The sequence below is a fragment of the Pistacia vera genome, unplaced genomic scaffold, assembly GCF_008641045.1.
Source record: "Pistacia vera cultivar Batoury unplaced genomic scaffold, PisVer_v2 Contig291, whole genome shotgun sequence".
In the NCBI taxonomy this organism is placed as follows: domain Eukaryota; kingdom Viridiplantae; phylum Streptophyta; class Magnoliopsida; order Sapindales; family Anacardiaceae; genus Pistacia; species Pistacia vera.
In genome coordinates, this window is record NW_022196103.1 from 185,319 (window position 1) to 208,486 (window position 23,168).

The 23,168-nt window shown below is 34.6% G+C and overlaps 2 protein-coding genes across 4 annotated transcripts; one reads left to right on the forward strand and one right to left on the reverse strand.

The window, feature by feature from the left end:
• Positions 1-279: 279 nt before the first annotated feature.
• LOC116134725 (alpha/beta hydrolase domain-containing protein 17B) lies at positions 280-6,565 on the reverse strand. Of its 3 annotated transcripts, none has more exons than XM_031420385.1 (5): positions 6,129-6,565; positions 2,314-2,350; positions 1,991-2,227; positions 1,838-1,885; positions 280-837 (listed from the first exon to the last, which is right to left on the reverse strand). In XM_031420385.1, exons 1-5 carry the CDS (start codon positions 6,428-6,430, stop codon positions 346-348), a joined length of 1,116 nt encoding a protein of 371 aa, XP_031276245.1. In that variant the 5' UTR covers positions 6,431-6,565; the 3' UTR covers positions 280-345. The 3 variants fall into 3 exon arrangements, with proteins under 3 accessions (XP_031276245.1, XP_031276246.1, XP_031276244.1); XM_031420386.1 differs by lacking the exon at positions 6,129-6,565 and adding an exon at positions 2,657-2,713; XM_031420384.1 differs by lacking the exons at positions 280-837; positions 1,838-1,885; positions 1,991-2,227; positions 2,314-2,350 and adding exons at positions 2,990-3,711; positions 4,713-4,760; positions 4,866-5,102; positions 5,189-5,225.
• A 5,423-nt stretch (positions 6,566-11,988) lies between these two features.
• On the forward strand, positions 11,989-13,218 carry LOC116134742 (aspartic proteinase nepenthesin-2-like). Its single transcript, XM_031420401.1, has one exon. The coding sequence runs from the start codon at positions 11,989-11,991 to the stop codon at positions 13,216-13,218; it is 1,230 nt and encodes a 409-aa protein (XP_031276261.1).
• The last annotated feature ends 9,950 nt before the right edge of the window (positions 13,219-23,168 follow it).

Sequence of the window (23,168 nt, forward strand, 5' to 3'; positions counted from 1 at the left end):
AGTTAATTACATACTCAAGTTTACTTGAAACATTCGTATGCTAATAAAATTTGCCTGTTGTTCTTGGATTTCCAAGTAGGATTATGAGTACTGAAAAGCTTACTGGATCATGAAATGAAAAAAAGTTAGTGTTGTTTCATTAACAATGAAGGATGTTGAATCCCAATATACCAAACTCTACAAACCATGACATAGTCATTATACAACACCAGAATACACATTGTAAAAATCATTAAGTTAAAAATGTTTAATCCCAAATAATTTTCCCCATCTTTTTCTTGCTATCCCAATCTCTCCATCACAAACTCAATCAGTCTAAAAGTCTTAATAAATGACTTGATGTATTTAACCAGCTCGAATTCGATCCAACCAGTCCACACTCTTCCGTGCTCTTTCTAGCTGTTGATCGATGCTTCTCCTAGATTTCTCATGGTATTCCACACTTCTCCGAGACCTATCCATCTGGTCCAAAGGGACTCTTAACTTTTCTAGCTTGTCAATATTGTTAAATTTGTACTCATGAAGTCTGAGTTTTTCAGGCCTGTCTGTGCTTTTTCTTGGTTTTTCTCTGCGATCTGTACTCTTCCTTGGTGCTTCGAAACAATCTGTACTCCGTCTGGAATGTTCAAGCCCGTCAACGCTCCTACGTGAACTGCTCCTTCGTGAAGGTGCTTTTTCAACACTTGATATAAATTTCTTGAGATGCCTAAGGTATTCTGGAAAGAGTTCCAGATCACAGTGATTTCCTCCTTTGAGCCACAAGGGTTCATATTTCTCTTGGCATAGTTCCCAAAGTTGCTTTCCATGAGAGCAATCAACAACCTCATCAGAAGTACCCTGAACAGCAAACCACACAAATTAAAATTGAAGAATTTGTTCAATGTAGACACTAAGAAACAAGAAAAACCAACTACATTTCTATAAACGCAATTAAATGATAAGTTTCAAAAGCCACTGCAATTAGTGGCTAAATCATAAGAAATTTAGACATAGATATCACTAAAGAGAAATTTTAAAACATCAGTAACTTCTCAAATCAAGAAAGAAGAAAAGCCATGACCTTGAAAGAATGGAAAAATGTAGCCTTGTGATGGTTACTATCCAAGCATACAGAACTTAGGTAACAATGAGATTTTGATAATAAACATACAAGGGAGATAGAAGTGATACAGGTTTTTAGATTAAGCCAGAAAGGGATAAAAATGGCTTGTCAGTTTCAGTAAAAATGGCCACTAGGTTCATACTGCATTATATCATGCTCCACTCGCCAGTACCACTAAATTCATTTCAACTACACTTATTCCAGACCCTTGAAGTCAGTAATTCATATTTTTGCTCCATCTGGATCACTCTCACATACTCATTTAAAACATAAACTTTAATTCTTATTTCTTGTCCACGTAGTAACTTAGACATTGACTTGAACCAACTTGCTCTGCACTACGGTACCACATTACATTGGTCTAAATTGCATATCACTGGGTCATCCACTTTGACCTGTTCTTCAACAGTTAGTTCCAACCTTCTAACACCTACCTTTCTTAACAATCTCCACAAAATTTAACTTCAGATTCAAATTTCACCACCACTATTTAAGGAATTCCATTTTAGGTTAATACATGCACTTCAGCAAACTGTTAGAGAAAAGGTATAAATGAGGTCCAACTGCCTCCAAATATTTCTTTCATGAGTGTTGTAGTTGCTTGGCCATGGCATTTATCAACTTGTCTATGCAAAGCCAGAAGAAGAATATAATGCCACAATTATCAAGAATAGAAATTTTTTTTATAAGTTCATACAATTTGCAGATGAAAAGTATTGTGCTGTGAATACTTACATGAATAATCAGTACAGGGCACTTTACCAACGGGATTTTATCAATGTTCTGCACAAAACTTAAGTAATGTCATCCTCACAAACAAATAAACATAAATTATTCCCCAAAATATGAGAATATATGGCAAATAGATCAGAGAACAAAAATACTAACCTTATAGATGTCAAACCAGTAAGTGCGCTTTACAGGATACATGACTCTTAATCCTGAAAGTATGGGACTATGTAGAACAACAGCTCTTAGTCGAGGCAAACGGGCTGCAAGATCCAAAGTAGGTCCACTTCCAACAGACTGACCATAAAGGATGATGTTTTCCTGCTTAGCACCATAGCTTTCTTCTAGACACTTGTATGCAGCTTCAATATCTGCATAAGTATTCTGCTCAGTGGGCTGAACAAAAGAATACACATCTGTCATGAGTGATTGACATTTCAATTACTTAAATAGAATAATAAAAGGAATCATGAGGCAGTTACCTTTCCTGATGACTGCCCATAGCCGGAGTAGTCATATCTGCATTTATTGAACCAAAAAATGTTTAAATATTGGATAAAGATTTTTATACCAAATAGAAGCCAGACAATGCAAAATTTAAAAAAAGCCTTAATCCCAACAACTTGCAGTCAGCTACAAACCAAAAAATTCTGCTCAACTAGGGAGTAAAGGTTCAATTTAGCCCATGCCATACGTATTACCCATAAAAAGGTGTAGAAATTATGTAAATTACCTTCATGCTCCATAATTTACTTAGAATCTAGCTATTGCACGCATCAAATAAAGTCATCTTGCCACCCAAACATTTCCAGCTTTGGACAATACCTGATTAATTCTTTCGGCATAGTCACCTGTCTTGGTACTTGGCTTTTTCGTTTCGAGAGATCTGTTGGCTTCTTTATTAATTAGCAACAGAAGGCTACACAGCAAGAATAGGTCCTCGAATTCCCAATGTCCTTTCCTCCACAAGTTCAACTCTAGACAGTATCATCAACAGAGACTAAACTAAAGTAGAACCCAACAGCTTGATGAAAAACAAAATTAGTTAATTACATACTCAAGTTTACTTGAAACATTCGTATGCTAATAAAATTTGCCTGTTGTTCTTGGATTTCCAAGTAGGATTATGAGTACTGAAAAGCTTACTGGATCATGAAATGAAAAAAAGTTAGTGTTGTTTCATTAGCAATGAAGGATGTTGAAACCCAATATACCAAACTCTACAAACCATGACATAGTCATTATACAACACCAGAATACACATTGTAAAAATCATTAAGTTAAAAATGTTTAATCCCAAATAATTTTCCCCATCTTTTTCTTGCTATCCCCATCTCTCCATCACAAACTCAATCAGTCTAAAAGTCTTAATAAATGACTTGATGTATTTAACCAGCTCGAATTCGATCCAACCAGTCCACACTCTTCCGTGCTCTTTCTAGCTGTTGATCGATGCTTCTCCTAGATTTCTCATGGTATTCCACACTTCTCCGAGACCTATCCATCTGGTCCAAAGGGACTCTTAACTTTTCTAGCTTGTCAATATTGTTAAATTTGTACTCATGAAGTCTGAGTTTTTCAGGCCTGTCTGTGCTTTTTCTTGGTTTTTCTCTGCGATCTGTACTCTTCCTTGGTGCTTCGAAACAATCTGTACTCCGTCTGGAATGTTCAAGCCCGTCAACGCTCCTACGTGAACTGCTCCTTCGTGAAGGTGCTTTTTCAACACTTGATATAAATTTCTTGAGATGCCTAAGGTATTCTGGAAAGAGTTCCAGATCACAGTGATTTCCTCCTTTGAGCCACAAGGGTTCATATTTCTCTTGGCATAGTTCCCAAAGTTGCTTTCCATGAGAGCAATCAACAACCTCATCAGAAGTACCCTGAACAGCAAACCACACAAATTAAAATTGAAGAATTTGTTCAATGTAGACACTAAGAAACAAGAAAAACCAACTACATTTCTATAAACGCAATTAAATGACAAGTTTCAAAAGACACTGCAATTAGTGGCTAAATCATGAGAAATTTAGACATAGATATCACCAAAGAGAAATTTTAAAACATCAGTAACTTTTCAAATCAAGAAAGAAGAAAAGCCATGACCTTGAAAGAATGGAAAAATGTAGCCTTGTGATGGTTACCATCCAAGCATACATAACTTAGTTACCAATGAGATTTTGATAAAAAACATACAAGGGAGATAGAAGTGATACAGGTTTTTAGATTCAGCCAGAAAGGGATAAAAATGGCTTGTCAGTTTCAGTAAAGATGGCCACTAGGTTCATACTGCATTATATCATGCTCCACTCGCCAGTACCACTAAATTCATTTCAACTACACTTATTCCAGACCCTTGAAGTCAGTAATTCAAATTTTTGCTACATCTGGATCACTCTCACATACTCATTTAAAACATAAACTTTAATTCTTATTTCTTGTCCACGTAGTAACTTAGACATTGACTTGAACCAACTTGCTCTGCTCTACGGTACCACATTACATTGGTCTAAATTGCATATCACTGGGTCATCCACTTTGACCTGTTCTTCAACAGTTAGTTCCAACCTTCTAACGCCTACCTTTCTTAACAATCTCCACAAAATTTAACTTTAGATTCAAATTTCACCACCACTATTTGAGGAATTCCATTTTAAGTTAATACAAGCACTTCAGCACACTGTTAGAGAAAAGGTATAAATGAGGTCCAACTGCATCCAAATATTTCTTTCATGAGTGTTGTAGTTGCTTGGCCATGGCATTTATCAACTTGTCTATGCAAAGCCAGAAAGAAGAATATAATGCCACAATTATCAAGAATATAATTTTTTTTTGTAAGCTCATACAATTTGCAGATGAAAAGTATTGTGCTGTGAATACTTACATGAATAATCAGTACAGGGCACTTTACCAACGGGATTTTATCAATGTTCTGCACAAAACTCAAGTAATGTCATCCTCACAAACAAATAAACATAAATTATTCCCCAAAATATGAGAATATATGGCAAATAGATCAGAGAACAAAAATACTAACCTTATAGATGTCAAACCAGTAAGTGCGCTTTACAGGATACATGACTCTTAATCCTGAAAGTATGGGACTATGTAGAACAACAGCTCTTAGTCGAGGCAAACGGGCTGCAAGATCCAAAGTAGGTCCACTTCCAACAGACTGACCATAAAGGATGATGTTTTCCTGATTAGCACCATAGCTTTCTTCTAGACACTTGTATGCAGCTTCAATATCTGCATAAGTATTCTGCTCAGTGGGCTGAACAAAAGAATACACATCTGTCATGAGTGATTGACATTTCAATTACTTGAATAGAATAATAACAGGAATCATGAGGCAGTTACCTTTCCCGATGACTGCCCATAGCCGGAGTAGTCATATCTGCATTTATTGAACCAAAAAATGTTTAAATATTGGATAAAGATTTTTATACCAAATAGAAGCCAGACAATGCAAAATTTAAAAAAAGCCTTAATCCCAACAACTTGCAGTCAGCTACAAACCAAAAAATTCTGCTCAACTAGGGAGTAAAGGTTCAATTTAGCCCATGCCATACGTATTACCCATAAAAAGGTGTAGAAATTATGTAAATTACCTTCATGCTCCATAATTTACTTAGAATCTAGCTATTGCACGCATCAAATAAAGTCATCTTGCCACCCAAACATTTCCATCTTTGGACAATACCTGATTAATTCTTTCGGCATAGTCACCTTTCTTGGTACTTGGCTTTTTCGTTTAGAGAGATCTGTTGGCTTCTTTATTAATTAGCAACAGAAGGCTACACAACAAGAATAGGTCCTCTCATTCCCAATATCCCTTCCTCCGCAAGTTCAACTCTAGATAGTATCATCAACAGAGACTAAACTAAAGTAGAACCCAACAGCTTGAAAAGTTTCAAGACAAAGGAAAACTGAAAGGCCCAAATAACATCTAAACTAAGACTACAAAAAAACCTAATCTTCATTTCTATTTGTACGACTTTACAGTTAATTAAACCTTATCAACCATGTAAACTTGTCTTTCTTTTCTGACGAGTAACCATCAAGAGTTACATTTACCAATTTTCACACTAACACATGTTTTAGCCGAAGCCCAGATCTGAAAACTGACCGTACCGAAACCGTGAAGGTAAAACCACGACAATTTTTGATGGAGTACTCTAAACTAGCTGTTGTGTCACTCCACCGTTAACCTAACTAAATTAAACTAAATATACCAAAATTCAAATACAGCGCCCCATATTATAGAAAAAAAAATAGAAAAGAGGAGAAAGTGAAATACCCCATGAGATTAACACGCAAGTGAATACTCAATTCGATGAAGAGCTCGTACATCTGGCCGATATCAGCTGCATTGCCATGAGAGTACAAAAGAGTAGTGGTGGCCATGGGGTACCTGACATAGACGGCCGCGATCTCAGTGCCGCGACGAGTGGGCAAGCGTAAAACGTCGATGTTTTCACGGTGAGGGAAGGGGTCCATGAGCAAGAGACCAGTGGCATCCTTGGTATTTAGCTTGTAGGACGGCGGGTTTGGTGGGAAAAAGGCAAATTTAGCAGCCATAGACGAAGTCACCCCACCCATAACTCCCAATGTGAACTGTTAAGGTGAAGTTTCAGAATGAAGAGAAGATGAACATTCCTGCTTTTCTCTTCTATTTGTTTTCCTTTTTTGTTGTTCCAGTATTATTTACTATTTAGCTTAACGAGAGAGAGAGAAAGTTTGATTTGTACAGTGTTTGGTGGGTTAAGTAGGATTAGTTTATTTCAATGATAGGCTTACCAGTTGTCTCGTGAACATGCGCATGAGACCGCGGTCTCGCTCACGTGTTCATTCCCGACCTTCAATTTTGTTTTTTTTTTCACTTTTTCAGAATTGTACCCCTCTTTATTACCATAATTACGTAGTGTTCTTCTCTAATTGAAACTTTTGGGTTTTTGTCCTTGCATTCTACCCCCAATATAAATTTGAAACAAAATTGAGGGAAGGCTCGGGAGCGTCTATATTTTGTGATAAAAAAGTGGAGCACCCCTTTTTTTTTTTTTACACAATTTTTGACACAATTTATAAGCCGTTAGATTAATATATTTCAACGGTTGAAAATGTATTTATATTATAAAATTCATAATGTGCATTAATTATGCAAGTTGTATTGAATCTTAACCACTCAAAATGCATTAATCTAATGACTCATAAATTATGTCATATTTTGTGTGAAAAAAAGTTGTGCCCCGGAACCTTCTCCTAATTTTTTATTTTCATAAATATGTTATTAAAATATCTAATAAATATGATTTCCATTTGATAAAAAAATATATATTATTGAAAGGATTCTATTCATTTATTAGAATATATTTTAAACTTTTATGTGAGATTAAATTCCATCAATGGTGGATATATTATCTAATCATGTGATCTAACATTAGAAAAAAAAAAAAAGTTCAAAGTAAAGAGTAATCATACTTTTATATTTCATTCAAACTATAAGATATTACATATTTAATTTTCATAATTGGGAAACTAATTAATCATAAAATAATGAAATTTGCTATTAAATAGATTGATTAAAAAAAATAGAAAAAAAAAAAGGTATTTGTTTTGATAGAGAATGTGTACATATGAAAAGTGAAGAAAATGGGGATGAATGAAATAAATAAAAAATTTGGGCCACAAGATAAAAAAAATATGAATTATTTAAATAGCGTAACACTTGAATTCCAGGTTGTCCCATTTGGTTACACGTGGCTCTATGATTTCCAACGGAAACACTTTGGGGCAGTGTCCAAGGCGGGGACCATATCCTGATTTCATTTGATGAGACAGAAACAGAAATGAAGCATGAATGCTATTCTCAAGCTTAAAGATGGCCATTCTTGTAATTTCACATAGATCACACGTGGAACTCATAAAACTTCTTCTTCATCAGTATCACAGTGATTAATGGCAGCAATTAGTGCTCTGAGATTTACCGATGGATGCCTTTAATCGTAAAACACCTGCACCTGGGTCCCATTTCATAAACATATTGTAATTGAGAGTTTGATCTACCGTCACCTGATTTTTAACTTCCATTCGAAGGTACTTTGAGTTAAACAGAATTGAAGTAGTAGAAATTGTGGGTTAAGTATAGTGATGGATTGAATAGATTAATAAATATATTAGTTGTTGGTTTGCAGAATATTGAATCCAGGGAAGGAGTGTGAAGCCGAGGGAGGATACAGAGTGTCAAATGATGAACACATATGCGATGAGAAGGAGTATGTTGGTGAAGTTGAAGACAATTCCCTCGAGAAAGAGGGACTGCCCACATGTCTCCTCTTCTCTCTCTCTCTTTTTCATTCTTCTTTTCCTAGTTTTTCTTAATTTATTAACTCTGTTTTACGTTTACCAAAGAAATTTTGATTTTCGTCAGTATGTTGATAACCAAGTCCCATTCAACTTATTAATACCGACTTACCAGCTAACGCCTTATAATATAAACTTGCATGTCGACAAAATTCCTACCACATGCTTAATATAGGAAAAATTGGAAACTACTTCAACTTTCTATGGTGGATTTACGTCTCTTACAACCAACACTGTCCCCAGTTATTGGAGCATAAGCTATTTGTTTAGCTTTACATCCGTCTCAAGGCATCATATTTAATACATCCGTGGATTAGACATAGATATATTGAGTACACCCCATGCATATAAATTTAACTATCTCTAGATAGTTTGATGGTTCACTTGAGACTCTTGGATGTATTATTCAAAAGGTCATGAGTTCGAATTTCTACGACTATTAATAAGGGATAGTTATTGAAGGTTTATCTGACCGTTAACTTTAGACCTCAAAGAATTAGTTGAGGTTTGTACAAGCTGACCTGAACACCAACAAAAAAAAAAGAACATATGTTTAAATACTATATGAATTAATGATTTACTAGAAATTTTCTAATCATCCACTTCAACTAATAATATGAATAGGGAATAAACATGATTAATGTTACGATGTATTATAAGGTATAAGGGTATGCTTGTTTTTATCTATGAAGACTTAGAAAAAGTTAATCTTTTATATTAGATAATTATTGATTGTTTAGTTTCACCACTTCTTAAAAACTGAGAATCTATTTTATTGAGAATTAGTGATACTTCCACGTAATTAGAAAAAGCCAAAAATTTTGGTTTTTAACTTCGTAAAAAATACTTTTTTTTTTTTTACCTTAAATGACTTCTCTAAAAATATGTCTACTCTAATTTTTAAGTTCCAATCATATCTCTTAAAACCCTAATTTCTATTAACCTATTATATTTAATGTACTTTTATTGCATGAGACATAATGGACACCTAATATCATTACTTATTGTATATATCAGTTGTGATAAAATTCCTTTAATTAATTCATAAATTTAGGTGTATAAAACAGTATACTTTCTGTCAGACTTACACTATATATCACAAAGTTTACTGTTTTATACACCTAACTTTACTCTTCATAATCCACATTGTATAGTGTAGGGCTAAATTAAATTAATATGAGTAATGAATAGAATCTTCCTCACTCGTAGAGATACAATAATTATGATTACATTTGTACTTGCGTTGCGATCATTACAATTACTAAAATCGATTTATTTAAGAATCGAATTTTTTATTTAGCACCATTCATAGATTAAAATGCACAAGAACAGAAATATATTATTGTTAAAGTTTATGCTTAAATTTATCCACAGTAAATAGGGGCTTATAACATCAGTGTTCTAGAGCTTTTGATAGAATTACAAGCATGATTTCATGGTTGTTGATGCTTGTACTTAAATTAATTTGGAAAATGTTATGCTTGAAAAAGTAGGGCTGACGCCAAGCCTTGTCAGCGTGGGCGGACAGAGCTTAGATAGGTTCTGTAGCCGTTCAAACGCAGCCACATCGCATGCTGACGTGAGTGGCATGCTCCTGCCAGTGTAGTGGATATGCGTCAGAGTAATGAAAGGTTGGAAACGTTCCACGTGTCCATTCCCTGCACAAGTCGAGGAAATCACTCGAATTCATCCCACTATAAATAGAGGGCTCCTCTCCTGTTTGTGAAATTAGCTAATTTTTCTTTGAAATAGCATATATTCTCTCTCTCTCTCTCTCTCTCTCTTGTGTATTCACTTGTATTCTTTAAGCTGTAAATCAGCTCGCTCGAAGCGACCTTATCTCATATATTAATACAATACAAGTGGACGTAGGATTCGCTTATTTAAGCATCCGAACAACTTTAAACATTGTTCTTCATCTCTTATTCAACCCAATATCCCCATATACACATGTGTCTTCTGAGTCAGTTCAGTATTTTTCATGTGTGATTAGTTGGTGTCAAAATCGAGCATCAACAGAGAACTATTGTTTTATCATTTAAATCCTGGAGAGAGACCCTATAGGAATAATAAACTTCATCGAAAGTATGAAATGCTTAATTTTAAGGAAGAAATAGTTTCGAACTTTTTCTCTCTGAAAAAGATGAAATTTTCATTTCGCAGTTGAAATCTAGATAAATATCCAATAAATTGATTTTCTTAATAATATTGTCCGTTCAAAGTTAAGGTTTTAATATATGTAGTTTATTGATGTTTCAGCATTACATTAACTATATAAAGATGGATTTCTTTACCACATCAATCTATAATTAATGTAGTTACCGACTACACAAAGTTGGAATATAAAAGTTTATTTTACTTTTAATTAATCAACCAAAATATGATTAATTATTTCTTTATATCAATATAAAAATTAATTCAAACATAGTTTTTTGCATCTAGTCTTGTATTAAAAAAAATATATTTTCTATCTATATAGAAAATTTTGTTTTTCAAAGTTTACTGAATACAAATTTCAGCAGAATGTTTAAATTCTCACATGATATTACATACAATATACATTAGTGTGAGCGGACACTTTAAAATGATGCCGAAGCAATTAAAAGGATAACCGAAATTTCAAGAAACAAATTATATGATAAACTATCACCGAATTGTATCAAGAATTATAATCTAAAAAAAAAATTGTATCAAGAATCAGATACTGGATTAATTGAAATATTAACCATAAAAGGTTCTTAATATTTCATTCATATAAAATTCATCTAATTGAAATATTAACCATAAAAGGTTCTCAATATTTCCTTCATATAAAATTCATCAAAAACTCTCATGTTACTGTTGAACCAAACTTTAAATAGTTCCCCTAAAAAGGAGTTAACAGCCATTTCCCACCCAAATAATGTTTTAATGACACTTTCTCACTTACAAATTTTTAAAATACCACTTTATTATCCAAATTTATATTCTGACAGTGAACAAAGAATAAACTCAGTCTATACTGTTAGGGCTTTTGAAGAGGGGAGGCCGACAAATCCTTTTGTGATAGAAGATTGATTATTTTTGGTGATTGAGATTGATCGAAATTTGACTTGAGAGGGGCAGCTACGTAAACCTTAATCGCTCTATTATCGATGATTGGTGGGTTGGCAGGAGTAGAGTTTGAGGGGTTTTGGTTAGTGATGATTGGGAAAGAGAATGGTGGTAGCTTGGGGTTGTAACGATGTTGGAATTGGAAACGGAATATAAATTTGGATAGTAATATAGTATTTTAAAAGTCGGTGGGTGAGAAAGTGTCATTAAACCATTATTTGGATGGGAAAAAGTTGTTTACTCTCTAAAAAAACCCTAATCGAAAATCCAAGAAATAAAAAAAAGGAAAATTAAACAATTAGCGGCAAAATTCTTAAAAGTCCCAAAACTTCAAACACTTGCAAAAACACCCCTAAAAATGATAAAAAGTCCAAAAACCCGTCTAAATGATTCCAAAAGGCTAAAAAATGACAAAAATCGTTTCTTGGCAACGAGCCTAACTTGTTTGGCTGTTTCGGAGTATAATTCAATATAATTCAATTAAGACTCTAATATTAAATCTTTTAAATTTGAATAAATCTCAACCACTAAAAATATCTAACTATTATTAACTATACAAAGCGCATTCGGTTTTGGAATCGATTAAGTTTCAGGGAAAAACATCAACTGAAAACCGATTTCTGAGTCACTTGCCAAAAATAGTGAACCATCCCTCTTTACGTAAAACGTCCAAGTAGCAAAATGAAACCATCCTGGGTTCAAACATGGCTTCCGCAATGGTATTCTCATTTTCAAGGGTGATTTTGGTATGTTTTGCCTTTTGTTTACCTCTCCCACTCCAAGGAACCCCAGAATCCCCTTTCCATAACCCAAATGCCAAAACTTTTTCAAGCTCGGAAGATGATCTATTATATCCATTATCCCCGGTTGTTCAAATGGGCAAACACAATTTAATGAAATTCGGCATCGGCACCCCGCCATTGGAGACCTTCGCAATTCCTGACACTGCAAGCAACCTCATTTGGTTGCAATGCGGTTGCACTAATTGTTACACCCAAACCTCACCAACTTTTGATCCTAAAAAATCATCAACCTACGAATCAATAAAATGTTCGTCAGATAATTGCAAGAACACGGCTTACAGTACTAATTGCAATGGCTTAGATCCCGATTGTTCTTACAATCTATCATTCCAGGATATCGGTACCAGCAGTAGAGGACATATAGCCATGGAAACATTAACGTTTCAAGACGGCCTTAACCGAAAATATCCCATGTTTAACATGACTTTCGGATGTGGTCAAGATAATAAAGATACATTCGGTTTCAAAGTTCCAGGAATTATGGGTCTAAGTAATCACAGTTCTTCACTTATAGGACAGTCAAGTTTCATTGACTTCTCTTACATCTTCTTTTCTAATGCTAGCATAGGCCGTAGCGAAGTCCGGATTGGTTTTTCGCCCATTACTGGGCATCTCACCACCGCATTGGCTCCTAATAGTAAAGGTTTGTACATTTTTAAAGACGTAGACGGCATTTATGTTGAGGGTGAAAAGGTAGATATACCGGAGTCAGTATTTGGATATGTGGAGGGTGAATCTGGTGGTCTGATTATTGATACTGGAGCCACGTTTACCGAACTTAATCCTTTGGCCTTTGATGCGTTGATACGGAAAGTAAAGGATTTTATGCCAACTGATATGGTAGAGAAAAGAGATGTTAGTGGTGAAAAATGGGAATTGTGTTATGATAACAAGTATCGAGGTACTACTAATATTCTGCCGGAGATAGAATTCCGGTTTAGGGGCACCGAAGCAACTTTTCCTCTAAAAGACAAGAACGCTTGGATTGATAATAATTTAGGGCAATTTTGCTTAGCCATAAAGAGAGGTGTTAAAGATGGGCTTTCGCGTTTAGGAATCTTTCAACAAAGGGATATTAATGTCGGGATACAAGTGATGCAGGCTCGGGTTTCTTTCAATTACCAAATTTGACTGTCCCATGTATCCTATAGGATGTGATATGATGTGATGTGATGTGTCTTAGAATTGGAATATTTTCCTTCTAGATTCATGTGTTTAGTTAATTACTTCCAATAATCTCAAAGGATTGAGATATCTATTAATCAATAAACATACACACACAACACACACATATATATATATATAATATCGATCGGGTACAAACTCCAGTGACCACCTCCATTAGTGACCGTAGAGATTTGAATTCGGAAAATCATGTTAGATCATTCTTTTGCTCTTTTACTCTTAATGAAACTCAGATTTGGGAGATCATGTTAGATCCTCCTCTTGAGAGACCAGTGGTGGTTTAATTGCGTTTTATTATCATTTGTCTCCATTTTTTTTTTTTTTTAAATATCAGATTAGTACTCACATCATTATACTAATGCTTATAAACGGTGTTTATTCATTAGCAACCCTTTCTTTAAGAAAAAAAAATCTCAATTTAGAGAACAAATTTTCAAGAAATTATATAATTCAGAATAAAGGTTTTTATACGCGTAATGCCATGACCCCATGATCATTAAATTGAAGACAATGCATAGAGCCAGGAATATAGACTTCATGTCTAAATTTATAAATTGTAAATTGTAATTGATTGATACTACAAAAGGAAAAGAGATGGACATTAGAATTGATTATTTAAGATTGATTATCTAAAACCCATTTAGTGTCTAAAAAATTTTAAGACAGACGTGAACCAATATTTCAATTATGTTTATTTTAGAAAATTGATGTTTCGGCCCCTGGAGTTCTACCTAGTAATTAAAATTTAGAGAACTAGAAAAGAAAAAACATAAAAAAAGATCACCACACGTCGAGCACCTCTTCTTCTAATTATCTGCATGCTATTACAAAGTCCAGAACTAAACTAAACTAAAAATAAAAATGAAAATAAATACAGATACATATTGGAAATCAATTAATGAATCAGAAATAAATGAGGACATCCATGATCCAAACAGTAAATAAATGATAGTTAAAAAGAACATATGGTTTTATAGAATCATATCAAGTAAAAAAAAAAAAAACTAAAGAGGTTATTTGTAAACAATGACTGAAGGCTGTGTTCTTTTTATAATTATGTTTCTATATTTTGTTCTCTTACAATATTAAATATATTGAAAAAAGTGGAAACAAAAACGGAATCAACTTGTTTATTTGAAAATTGAACAATTATATATATGCCAGTGTGTTGTGGATTTTTGGATTTCAATAAATTTATTTTACAACTAAGAGTATAATCGAACCAAACCGAGTTGAACATTGGGAAGCTCAAGCTTGGTCCAGTAGAAATAGTTGGAGCTTTAGCTCGAACTTGATCGAACTTAGGATGTTAAGCTCGAGCTCGAGCTCAACATAAATATGGGGGCTCGAGCTTGACTCAGGCTTGACTTGATTACCTATGTAGATCGAACACAAGCTCTAACTCTAGCTCCAGCTCAATCTGCACAGGTAATCAAGCCAAGCCCTAGTTCGAAACTCTAGATTGAGCTCGAGCTCAAATCACCTAAGCAAATATGGAGATGCTTTCAAAATGAAAGAAAGTATGGAACAAAAGTGAGTTCTGAAAGTTTTTGTGAAACCACCACCTATACATTCTATCCCTTATTCCTTCCAGTTCTTTCTGAAGTTTCAACACAAAGCACCAAAATAAAGCTCCCCAGAAGATTAAAACTTCCAGTCACTAACACCATCCACCATCATTTCCATCATAATACATATTTTATTATTTTATGAATCATAAAAAACAAAATTCAGCTATTAATTCAGAGAAATTAAAAAGAAATTCAAATAGAGAGGAATATTTACTGGATCATCAGAGAAAGAGATCAAGAAAGTGAAAGAGATTTTCCAAAATTGAATTCATAATTAATAATGAACAATAAACAATCATATGAATTCTATCACTCGTTATAAGCCCAAGCCTACACGCGTTGTCAACCGGGATTATTATAATGAAGCGTATTGGGAATCCTAGAACGATACCATAGAGCTCATCAGAATAACTCATTTGGATTACACGTTTACCCAATTTCGATTAAATTAAAATATAATTAATGTTAGCCCACAATTAGGAAATTTTCTAAGAGAAACCTCCATAATCGAGATTCAAAATAGAAGAAAGAAGGGTATAAAGAGTCAAAGAAAGTAAACTAAGGTTGGAGAGTGGTAGAGTATCTGAGTCGTAGTGGCTGTGGAGAGTTCGGGAGAGGAGCGGAGTCGCGGCAGTTGCAGAGAGAAATTGGATTAGGGTTTCAGTGAAACAAATTGAAATGTGATGTAAATGTCACTTTGACATAATTTTGAAGGTAAAATGATAAATTACATATACCCCTAATAGTTGTAAAACTTGCATATATCCCCTATCAAGCTCGAGTAAGCTCGCTAGCCACTCAAACTGAGTATTGGGAAGCTCAAGCTTGGCTCGACTTGCCACTCAAGTAGCTCGAGCCCAAGCTACTCGCGAGCGGCTTGACTTGCCTGACACTGCTATTTACAATCCATTTTAAATGGTTAAAGTAAAATTTGGAGAAGTGTTTTCCACCTTTCACTACTTTTGTCTTTAGTTCCCATCTTCCCGTTTAAGTGGAGATATAATTGTAATAAAAAAAAAAAAAAAAAAAATTTGTTTACCTTTTTCATATTTTTACTTCAAAGCTTTAGAGTTATAGTTATCAAAATTAAAAGTAAAAGTAAATTTAAATTAATAAAAATTAAAAATCAATCAAACCAAGTATTACAAATATCATTAATAAGAATTTATAATACACAGTGTTGTATTTTAATGGAAATGAAACCAGATTTTTCTTTTGTGAAGATGTGATTTATCATATTAAAAACTCTATTTAAATCTTATTTATCATTTTTTAATTAAATAATTTGTTCTTTAGATTGTATAAATAGCACTCGAATATTGCACTTGCATGTAAAAGACCCAAGTGATCAGAATTGGGAGACAATATATATATATATATATCCTTCATATTGCTGCCTTTATTGAATCCCTCTTCCATTATATTATTACATTTGCATCCTCTCAGAATTTCTCTTCTAATTTATTTATTTTACTACATAAGTCATTTTTGCTTGTACACCCACCTTCTTAACATGTAAGCCCACTGCCTGTGCCTATAACAATGTCCTTTGATACATTACTTCATGTAGTATAATATGAACAAATAATCGAGATACAAATTATATATAGAATGCTAATTAGTTAATCTACTTTTATCTTATTCTAAAATTGTTCTTGTTTATGAATGTTTTAAATTTTTATCAATTATTGTTTTTATAATTTAAATAAAATTCTAAAACATGTTAGGGCGTGAACCAAAGTCTATAGATGTGGGTGAATTTGCAGTTGTAATAGTTAATTAACTATTCACCAAGGTGTCAAGAGAGGTGTGAGCTTAGATAAAGCCTTACCCTCTCATGATTTGAGCTCATTTGAACTTTTAAAGATTGTATGACACATGTGCTTTTTATTTTATTTATGGTTCAGATCTATATGTTTAGTACATATTTTCTTATTTTATAGTCATTAATCACAAGCCTTTAAAAGTTGGACCTCAGCTCTGATTTAGTGAGGATCTTAGTCTAGTCAATAATGGTCAACTTATCCATTTCAACAACCCTTATTGGAATTTATACCATCATCAAGCTAATTACAAAGGGGAATTATGCAAAACTGTCGTATTTAACACTGTATATTCAAGGGATTTCGATTCTCTCAATTTAGGAAGAATAATTTGACATGAAATAAGAATTTTAAAACTTCTACTGTTACGGTCAGTTAATGCTGAACAATTTTGGGGCATTGGTTTCCTCTCGTACACGTCTTTATTACGTTCGTTGTTTCATGAGATCTAGCTAAATCAATTTTCTGATTTATATATTCAATGACCATGTTCAATAAGGATATAACCATCGACTGTAATTAGTTAGCTATCTGCTATTACTATCTAATTTAAGTATGCATGATATTATATGTTTTTTTGTTTTGTTTTCAATTTATTCTTTAATATCAAATTCAGTACACACTTGTTTAAATAGTGATCAGTTTCTCCGATTCAGACGTACAAATTGAAATCTTTTGTGCTTTTAGCCATGGCGTTATCGATGATATTCTCACTAATATTTATTTCTATGATTTCGATTATTGTCAAAAGGCAGATAGAGGTTTTATTGCTCCTCTTATTCATCGTAGCTCACCAGAATCACCTTTTTATGACCCAAATGCCTCTCCTCTTGATCTTTTGAGAGCTTCTTTACGTAAATCTTCGGCCCGCACTGCTTATTTTAGTTGGCTCAGATCAAAGAATTCTTCAAATTCCACGAAATACCCAATGTCTCCTGTGGAGGAAATATCTGAAGACTTTGGCATGAGATATAGCATTGGCGCTCCTCCATTAGACACCTATGCAATTCCTGACACTGGAAGCAGTCTCATGTGGCTGCAGTGCCTCGATTGCATCGATTGTTACGAGCAAACTATACCCATATTCGATCCTTCTAAATCATCTAGTTATGAACCGGTCGGATGTGAAACTGATGAATGCTATGATGCGGCTTACTCTAGTTGCGATATGTCACAACATACATGGACGGTGGACACTCGATAGGAAACCTAGCCAAAGAATCTGTTAAGATGGTGATGTGCTACAGTAATTCTGTTATGTGTAATTCTGCAGTAGTTTAGAATTAGTTGGAAGTCAGTTTACTATTGAGATAAACCTTGGTTAGATGTTAACCATAGTTAATTATGTTGAGTTATCATGTAAGTATAAAACATTGTACAAATGAGTAATTGAAAAGTAATAAACACGAAGACTGATTTTTTCTTCAGAACCCTGCTGTTTTTTACTCCTCAACATGGTATCAGAGCAGGAATTTTTTTTCTGCAATCAAACTTCTAATCTTCTTCTAATCCAGCTCGAAGGAGTTCAATCAAACTTCTAATCTTCTTCTAATCCAGCACGAAGGAAATCAGATCTTGCTAATTTCTTCAATTTCAGCTCAAATCCCAGCAAGTTCCAGTATAGTTGACGATGGCAGAGGAATTAGTTGTGGCTACGATTGACTCAAATTCGCCTCTCTATGTTCACCCTTCAGATACGCCTGGATCAGTTCTTGTATCTGAACAACTTGTTGGAACAGACAACTACGGAATCTGGAGCAGAGCGATGACTGTTTCCCTATGTGCTAAGAACAAGCTAGGGTTTGTTAATGGAGTTTGTACAAAGTCATCTGTGCATCCTAATTTGGTTCCACAGTGGGAAAAATGCAACTCTCTAGTTCTAGCTTGGATCTTTAATTCAGTTTCGAAGGAGATCTTTAACGGGATTGTATATTCATCCAATGCCTCTCAAGTTTGGCAAGATTTGAAAGAGCAGTATCACAAAGTCAATGGGACTAGAGTTTATGGAATTCACAGAGAAATTGTGAATCTTACACAAGGAACTAACTCTGTTGCAAGCTATTTCAATAAACTCAAGTCGTTGTGGAATGAGTTGAATTCTTTAGTAAGTCTACCTACTCCAGATAGCACCTCGGCTAAGGCATATCTTGAGCATCTCAACCAACAGAAATTGTTACAATTTCTGATGGGTTTGAATGATTCATACTCTATGGTTAGGAGTCAGATTTTATTGATGAATCCTTTGCCAAGTGTTAAGCAAGCTTACTCCGTAGTTAACCAAGATGAAAGTCAGAGGGTTTTAGCTGGGTTGAACACTAATTCAGAGGTTACTACAGCACTTTATGCTCAGAATAATGGTAAGAACCAGAACCAAGGGCAGAAGTATAAAGGAAAGAAACCCTATATTGAGTGCGAGTACTGTCACTTAGGTGGACATAAGCATGAAAATTGTTACAAATTGAATGGCTATCCATCCGACTATCAATTTACAAAAAGAAAAAATGGTTCAACAGCTAAATTTTCTGCTAATCAGGTGCAAGCGCAAAATTCAGCTATGGAAGGTGTAGATGCAAAACCTGTCAATACATCAGTTGGTCATGTTCTGACATCGGAGCAGTATAACCACATTCTGCAGTTGTTGGGAAAGGAGAATGTTAATCCTTCGGATTCCTCAACTGCAAATCTAGCAGGTACTTTCAATAGTACTCATAATGCTCTATTTTCCTGTTTAAATAGTAATGCTTGGATTATAGATACAAGGGCTACTGATCATATGACATGTAATTACTCCATGCTACAATCCCCCATTACCATAAGGCCTTCCTCAAAATCACTTGTAGGATTACCCGATGGAACTAAAACTCACATTGCACATATAGGTTCTGTTATTTTGGACAATGGTATGCATCTTTCAAAAGTTTTACATATACCGGCCTTTAAACACAAACTACTTTCAGTCTCAAAATTTACAGTCTCTAACAATTGTGCTATGAATTTTTACCCTGATTTTTGTCTAATTCAGGATTTTTACAATGGCAAATTGAAGGGGATTGGTAAGCATAACCAAGGCTTGTATTTTCTTGATCCAATGTCACAAAACTCTATATTGTCAAACTTAGATATATCAAATAAGGCTGTTTGCAGTGTTTCAAATCAATTTTCAGCAGTGTCTTGTTCAAACAATAATGTACCTTTTGATTTACAGTTGAATAAAAGTGTTGATTCACCTGGTTCCTTTATGGTTACTAATTGTTCTACTAATATTGATTTGTGGCACCAAAGGTTAGAGCATGCACCTTATACAATTTTGCATCGTATGAATGGACGATTAAATGTGTCTAACCCTCCTCACTGCCATGTTTGTCCATTAGCCAAACAGACTAGGGTTCCTTTTCCTCACAGTCACTCAAATTCTAGCCACATATTTGACCTATTACATGTTGATGTTTGGGGTCCATATAGGATACCAACACATGGAAACGCTAGGTATTTTCTTACTCTAGTGGATGACTATTCTAGAGTAACCTGGTTATTTCTAATGTAGTATAAATCTGATGTGTTTAATACCATCAAACATTTTCTTCAAATGGTGTGTACCCAATATCATTTCACTCCCAAATGTATTAGGAGTGACAATGGTCTTGAATTCTTCAATAAAGCCTGTCATGATCTATTTACTAGCATAGGGATTATACATCAGAGTTTATGTGCCTATTCTTCTCAACAAAATGGCATTGTTGAGAGGAAACATAGACATATTCTTGAAGTAGCTAGAGCTTTAAAGTTTCAATTTAATATGCCAAGTCATTTTTTGGGATATTGTGTGCAAACAGCGGTATATCTTATTAATAGGTTTCCTTCTTCTATTTTAAAAGGGTTATCTCCTTTTGAGAAATTTTTTGGTAAACCTCCTTCATTGGATCATATGAAAGTATTTGGTTGTTTGGGTTATGCTACTATCCTCACCTCTAAAGACAAGTTATCACCTAGATCTAATCCTTGTGTATTTTTGGGTTATTCCTTGACTCAAAAAGGATACTTACTCTATAACCTTTCGTCTCATTGTGTCATAGTTACAAGAGATGTTATTTTTTATGGAACAATGTTTCCTTTCACTTGGTCCAAATCTACACAGAAATGTTTTCCCATTGATACAAATTTCCTTGACATTGAGTCCACTTCTTCTGTTATACCTGTCCAAAATTCAGAACCTACAGACCATATTAATTCCCCTATTCATCACCAAAATTCAGACCCTATAGCACCTCATACTGCCTCTTTAAATGATCAGCATCTTTCCCTTGTTTCCCACCAGCATTTACCACCCATTAGAAAATCCAATAGACCTACAAGACCCCCCATTTGGACCATAGATTTCGTGTGTCCTTCCATTAAACCTTCACCTACAACCAATTTTATATCATATCCTATTTCCAATTATGTGTCATATGATCATATTTCCCCTGCTTACAAAGCTTACTTAACATCTCAACATTTGGTAGAACCTTCCTCCTTTTCTTTAGCATCTCAAGATCCTAATTGGGTGGTTGCAATGCAAAAGGAAATACAGGCTTTAGAGCTGAATAAAACCTGGTCTCTTGTCCCTTTACCCCCTGGTAAAACCCCTATTGGTTGTAAATGGGTTTATAAGCTCAAGTATAGAGCTGATGGTTCTTTGGAAAGATATAAGGCTCGGCTTGTCACTAAGGGATACACTCAAAAAGCTGGCATCGATTATGCAGAAACCTTTTCCCATGTGGTCAAAATGGTCACCATTCGAACCATTTTATCCCTAGCTTCTATGAATAATTGGCCTTTATACCAAATGGATGTAAACAATGCGTTTTTACAAGGTGATTTACAAGAGGAAATATATATGAATCTACCTCAAGGTTTTGCAAAGCAAAAAGGGCAAAGAGGGGGGGGGGGGGGGGTGTGCAGAATATTGTTTGTAAGTTGCACAAGTCACTTTATGGCCTAAAACAAGCTTCTAGAGCTTGGAATTATAAGCTTACACAAGCTTTAATTGCTAGAGGTTTTACTCAACTAAGGTTGATTACTCTTTGTTCATTAGAAGACTTGATTCTCACATTGTGTTAGTGTTAGTCTATGTGGATGATATTGTCATCACAGGGGACAACATTGATATGATCCATCATACTAAGAAGCTTCTGCAGTCTAATTTTACGCTGAAGGGTTTAGGGATGCTGAAGTATTTTTTGGGTTTTGAGGTGTCTAGATCGTGTAAAGGGATCACTTTGTGTCAAAGAAAATATTCTTTTGAGCTCATATCTACATCTGGGTTATCTGGCTCTAAACCTTCTGTAATTCCAATGGACTCCACCGTGAAGTTAACATCTACTACTTATGATGAAAGTTTTCCTCCTGGTAATGATCCATTACTTGCTGATCCTAGCATCTATCAAAGATTGGTGGGTAAGTTGTTATACTTATGCATGACAAGACCAGATTTGAGTTTTTCTGTCAATCTATTAAGTCAGTTCATGCATAGCCCCAAATAGTCACACATGAATGCAACCCTTAATGTAGTTAAATACATCAAGACAGCTCCAGGTTTGGGTCTATTTTTTCCAACTCAGAATCATATGGACTTATCAGCCTTTTGTGACTTGGATTGGGCATCTTGCCTCATGACAAGGAAATCTGTTACAGGTTATTGTATTTTCCTTGGCAAATCCTTAATTTCATGGAAGTCAAAAAGGCAGGCCACTGTTTCCAAGTCCTCCTCCGAAGCTGAGTATAGGGCCATGGCCTCTACTGTGTGTGAAATTATTTGGCTCATACAACTTTTTACTGAACTTGGCTTCACTAGTCTACTTCCTGTTCCTCTTCACTGTGATAACCAGGCTGCCAACCACATTGCATCCAATCCCATCTTTCATGAAAGGACCAAACACATCGACATTGATTGCCACATTGTGAGGGAACAACTCAAGCTAGGCCTGATCAAAACTGCTTATGATCCACCCTCAGAACAGCTTGCTGATCTTCTAACTAAAGCTCTTGCAAGTCCTCTTCATTCAAAGTTGTTATCCAAGTTGGGTGTTCTTGACCTCTTTCACCCTCCAACTAGAGGGGGGGTGTTAAGATGATGTGCTGCAGTAATTCTGTTATGTGTAATTCTGCAGTAGTTTAGAATTAGTTGGAAGTCAGTTTACTATTGAGATAAACCTTGGTTAGATGTTAACCATAGTTAATTATGTTGAGTTATCATGTAAGTATAAAACATTGTACAAATGAGTAATTGAAAAGTAATAAACACGAAGACTGATTTTTTCTTCAGAACACCTACTGTTTTTTACTCCTCAATAGAATCGTTATTGTTTAAAGACAGTTTCCAACCGGGTCGAAACTATACTATGTTTAACGTGGTTTTTGGGTGCGGTCACAGTAATTCAGATGTCCTAGGTTTAGATGTGCCAGGAATTGTGGGTCTAAGCACTCACATATATTCATTGGTAGGACAATTAAGTTTCTATGA

Excerpts from the sequence above, each read along its gene's own strand:
- LOC116134725 (XM_031420385.1), bottom strand. The coding sequence starts at position 6,430 with ATGGGTGGGGTGACTTCGTCTATGGCTGCTAAATTTGCCTTTTTCCCA. Across the intron at positions 2,228-2,313 it reads ATGGGCAGTCATCAGGAAAG|CCCACTGAGCAGAATACTTA; the intron begins GTAACTGCCTCA and ends TCTTTTGTTCAG. Across the intron at positions 1,886-1,990 it reads ACTGGTTTGACATCTATAAG|AACATTGATAAAATCCCGTT; the intron begins GTTAGTATTTTT and ends AGTTTTGTGCAG.
- LOC116134742 (XM_031420401.1), top strand. The coding sequence starts at position 11,989 with ATGGCTTCCGCAATGGTATTCTCATTTTCAAGGGTGATTTTGGTATGT.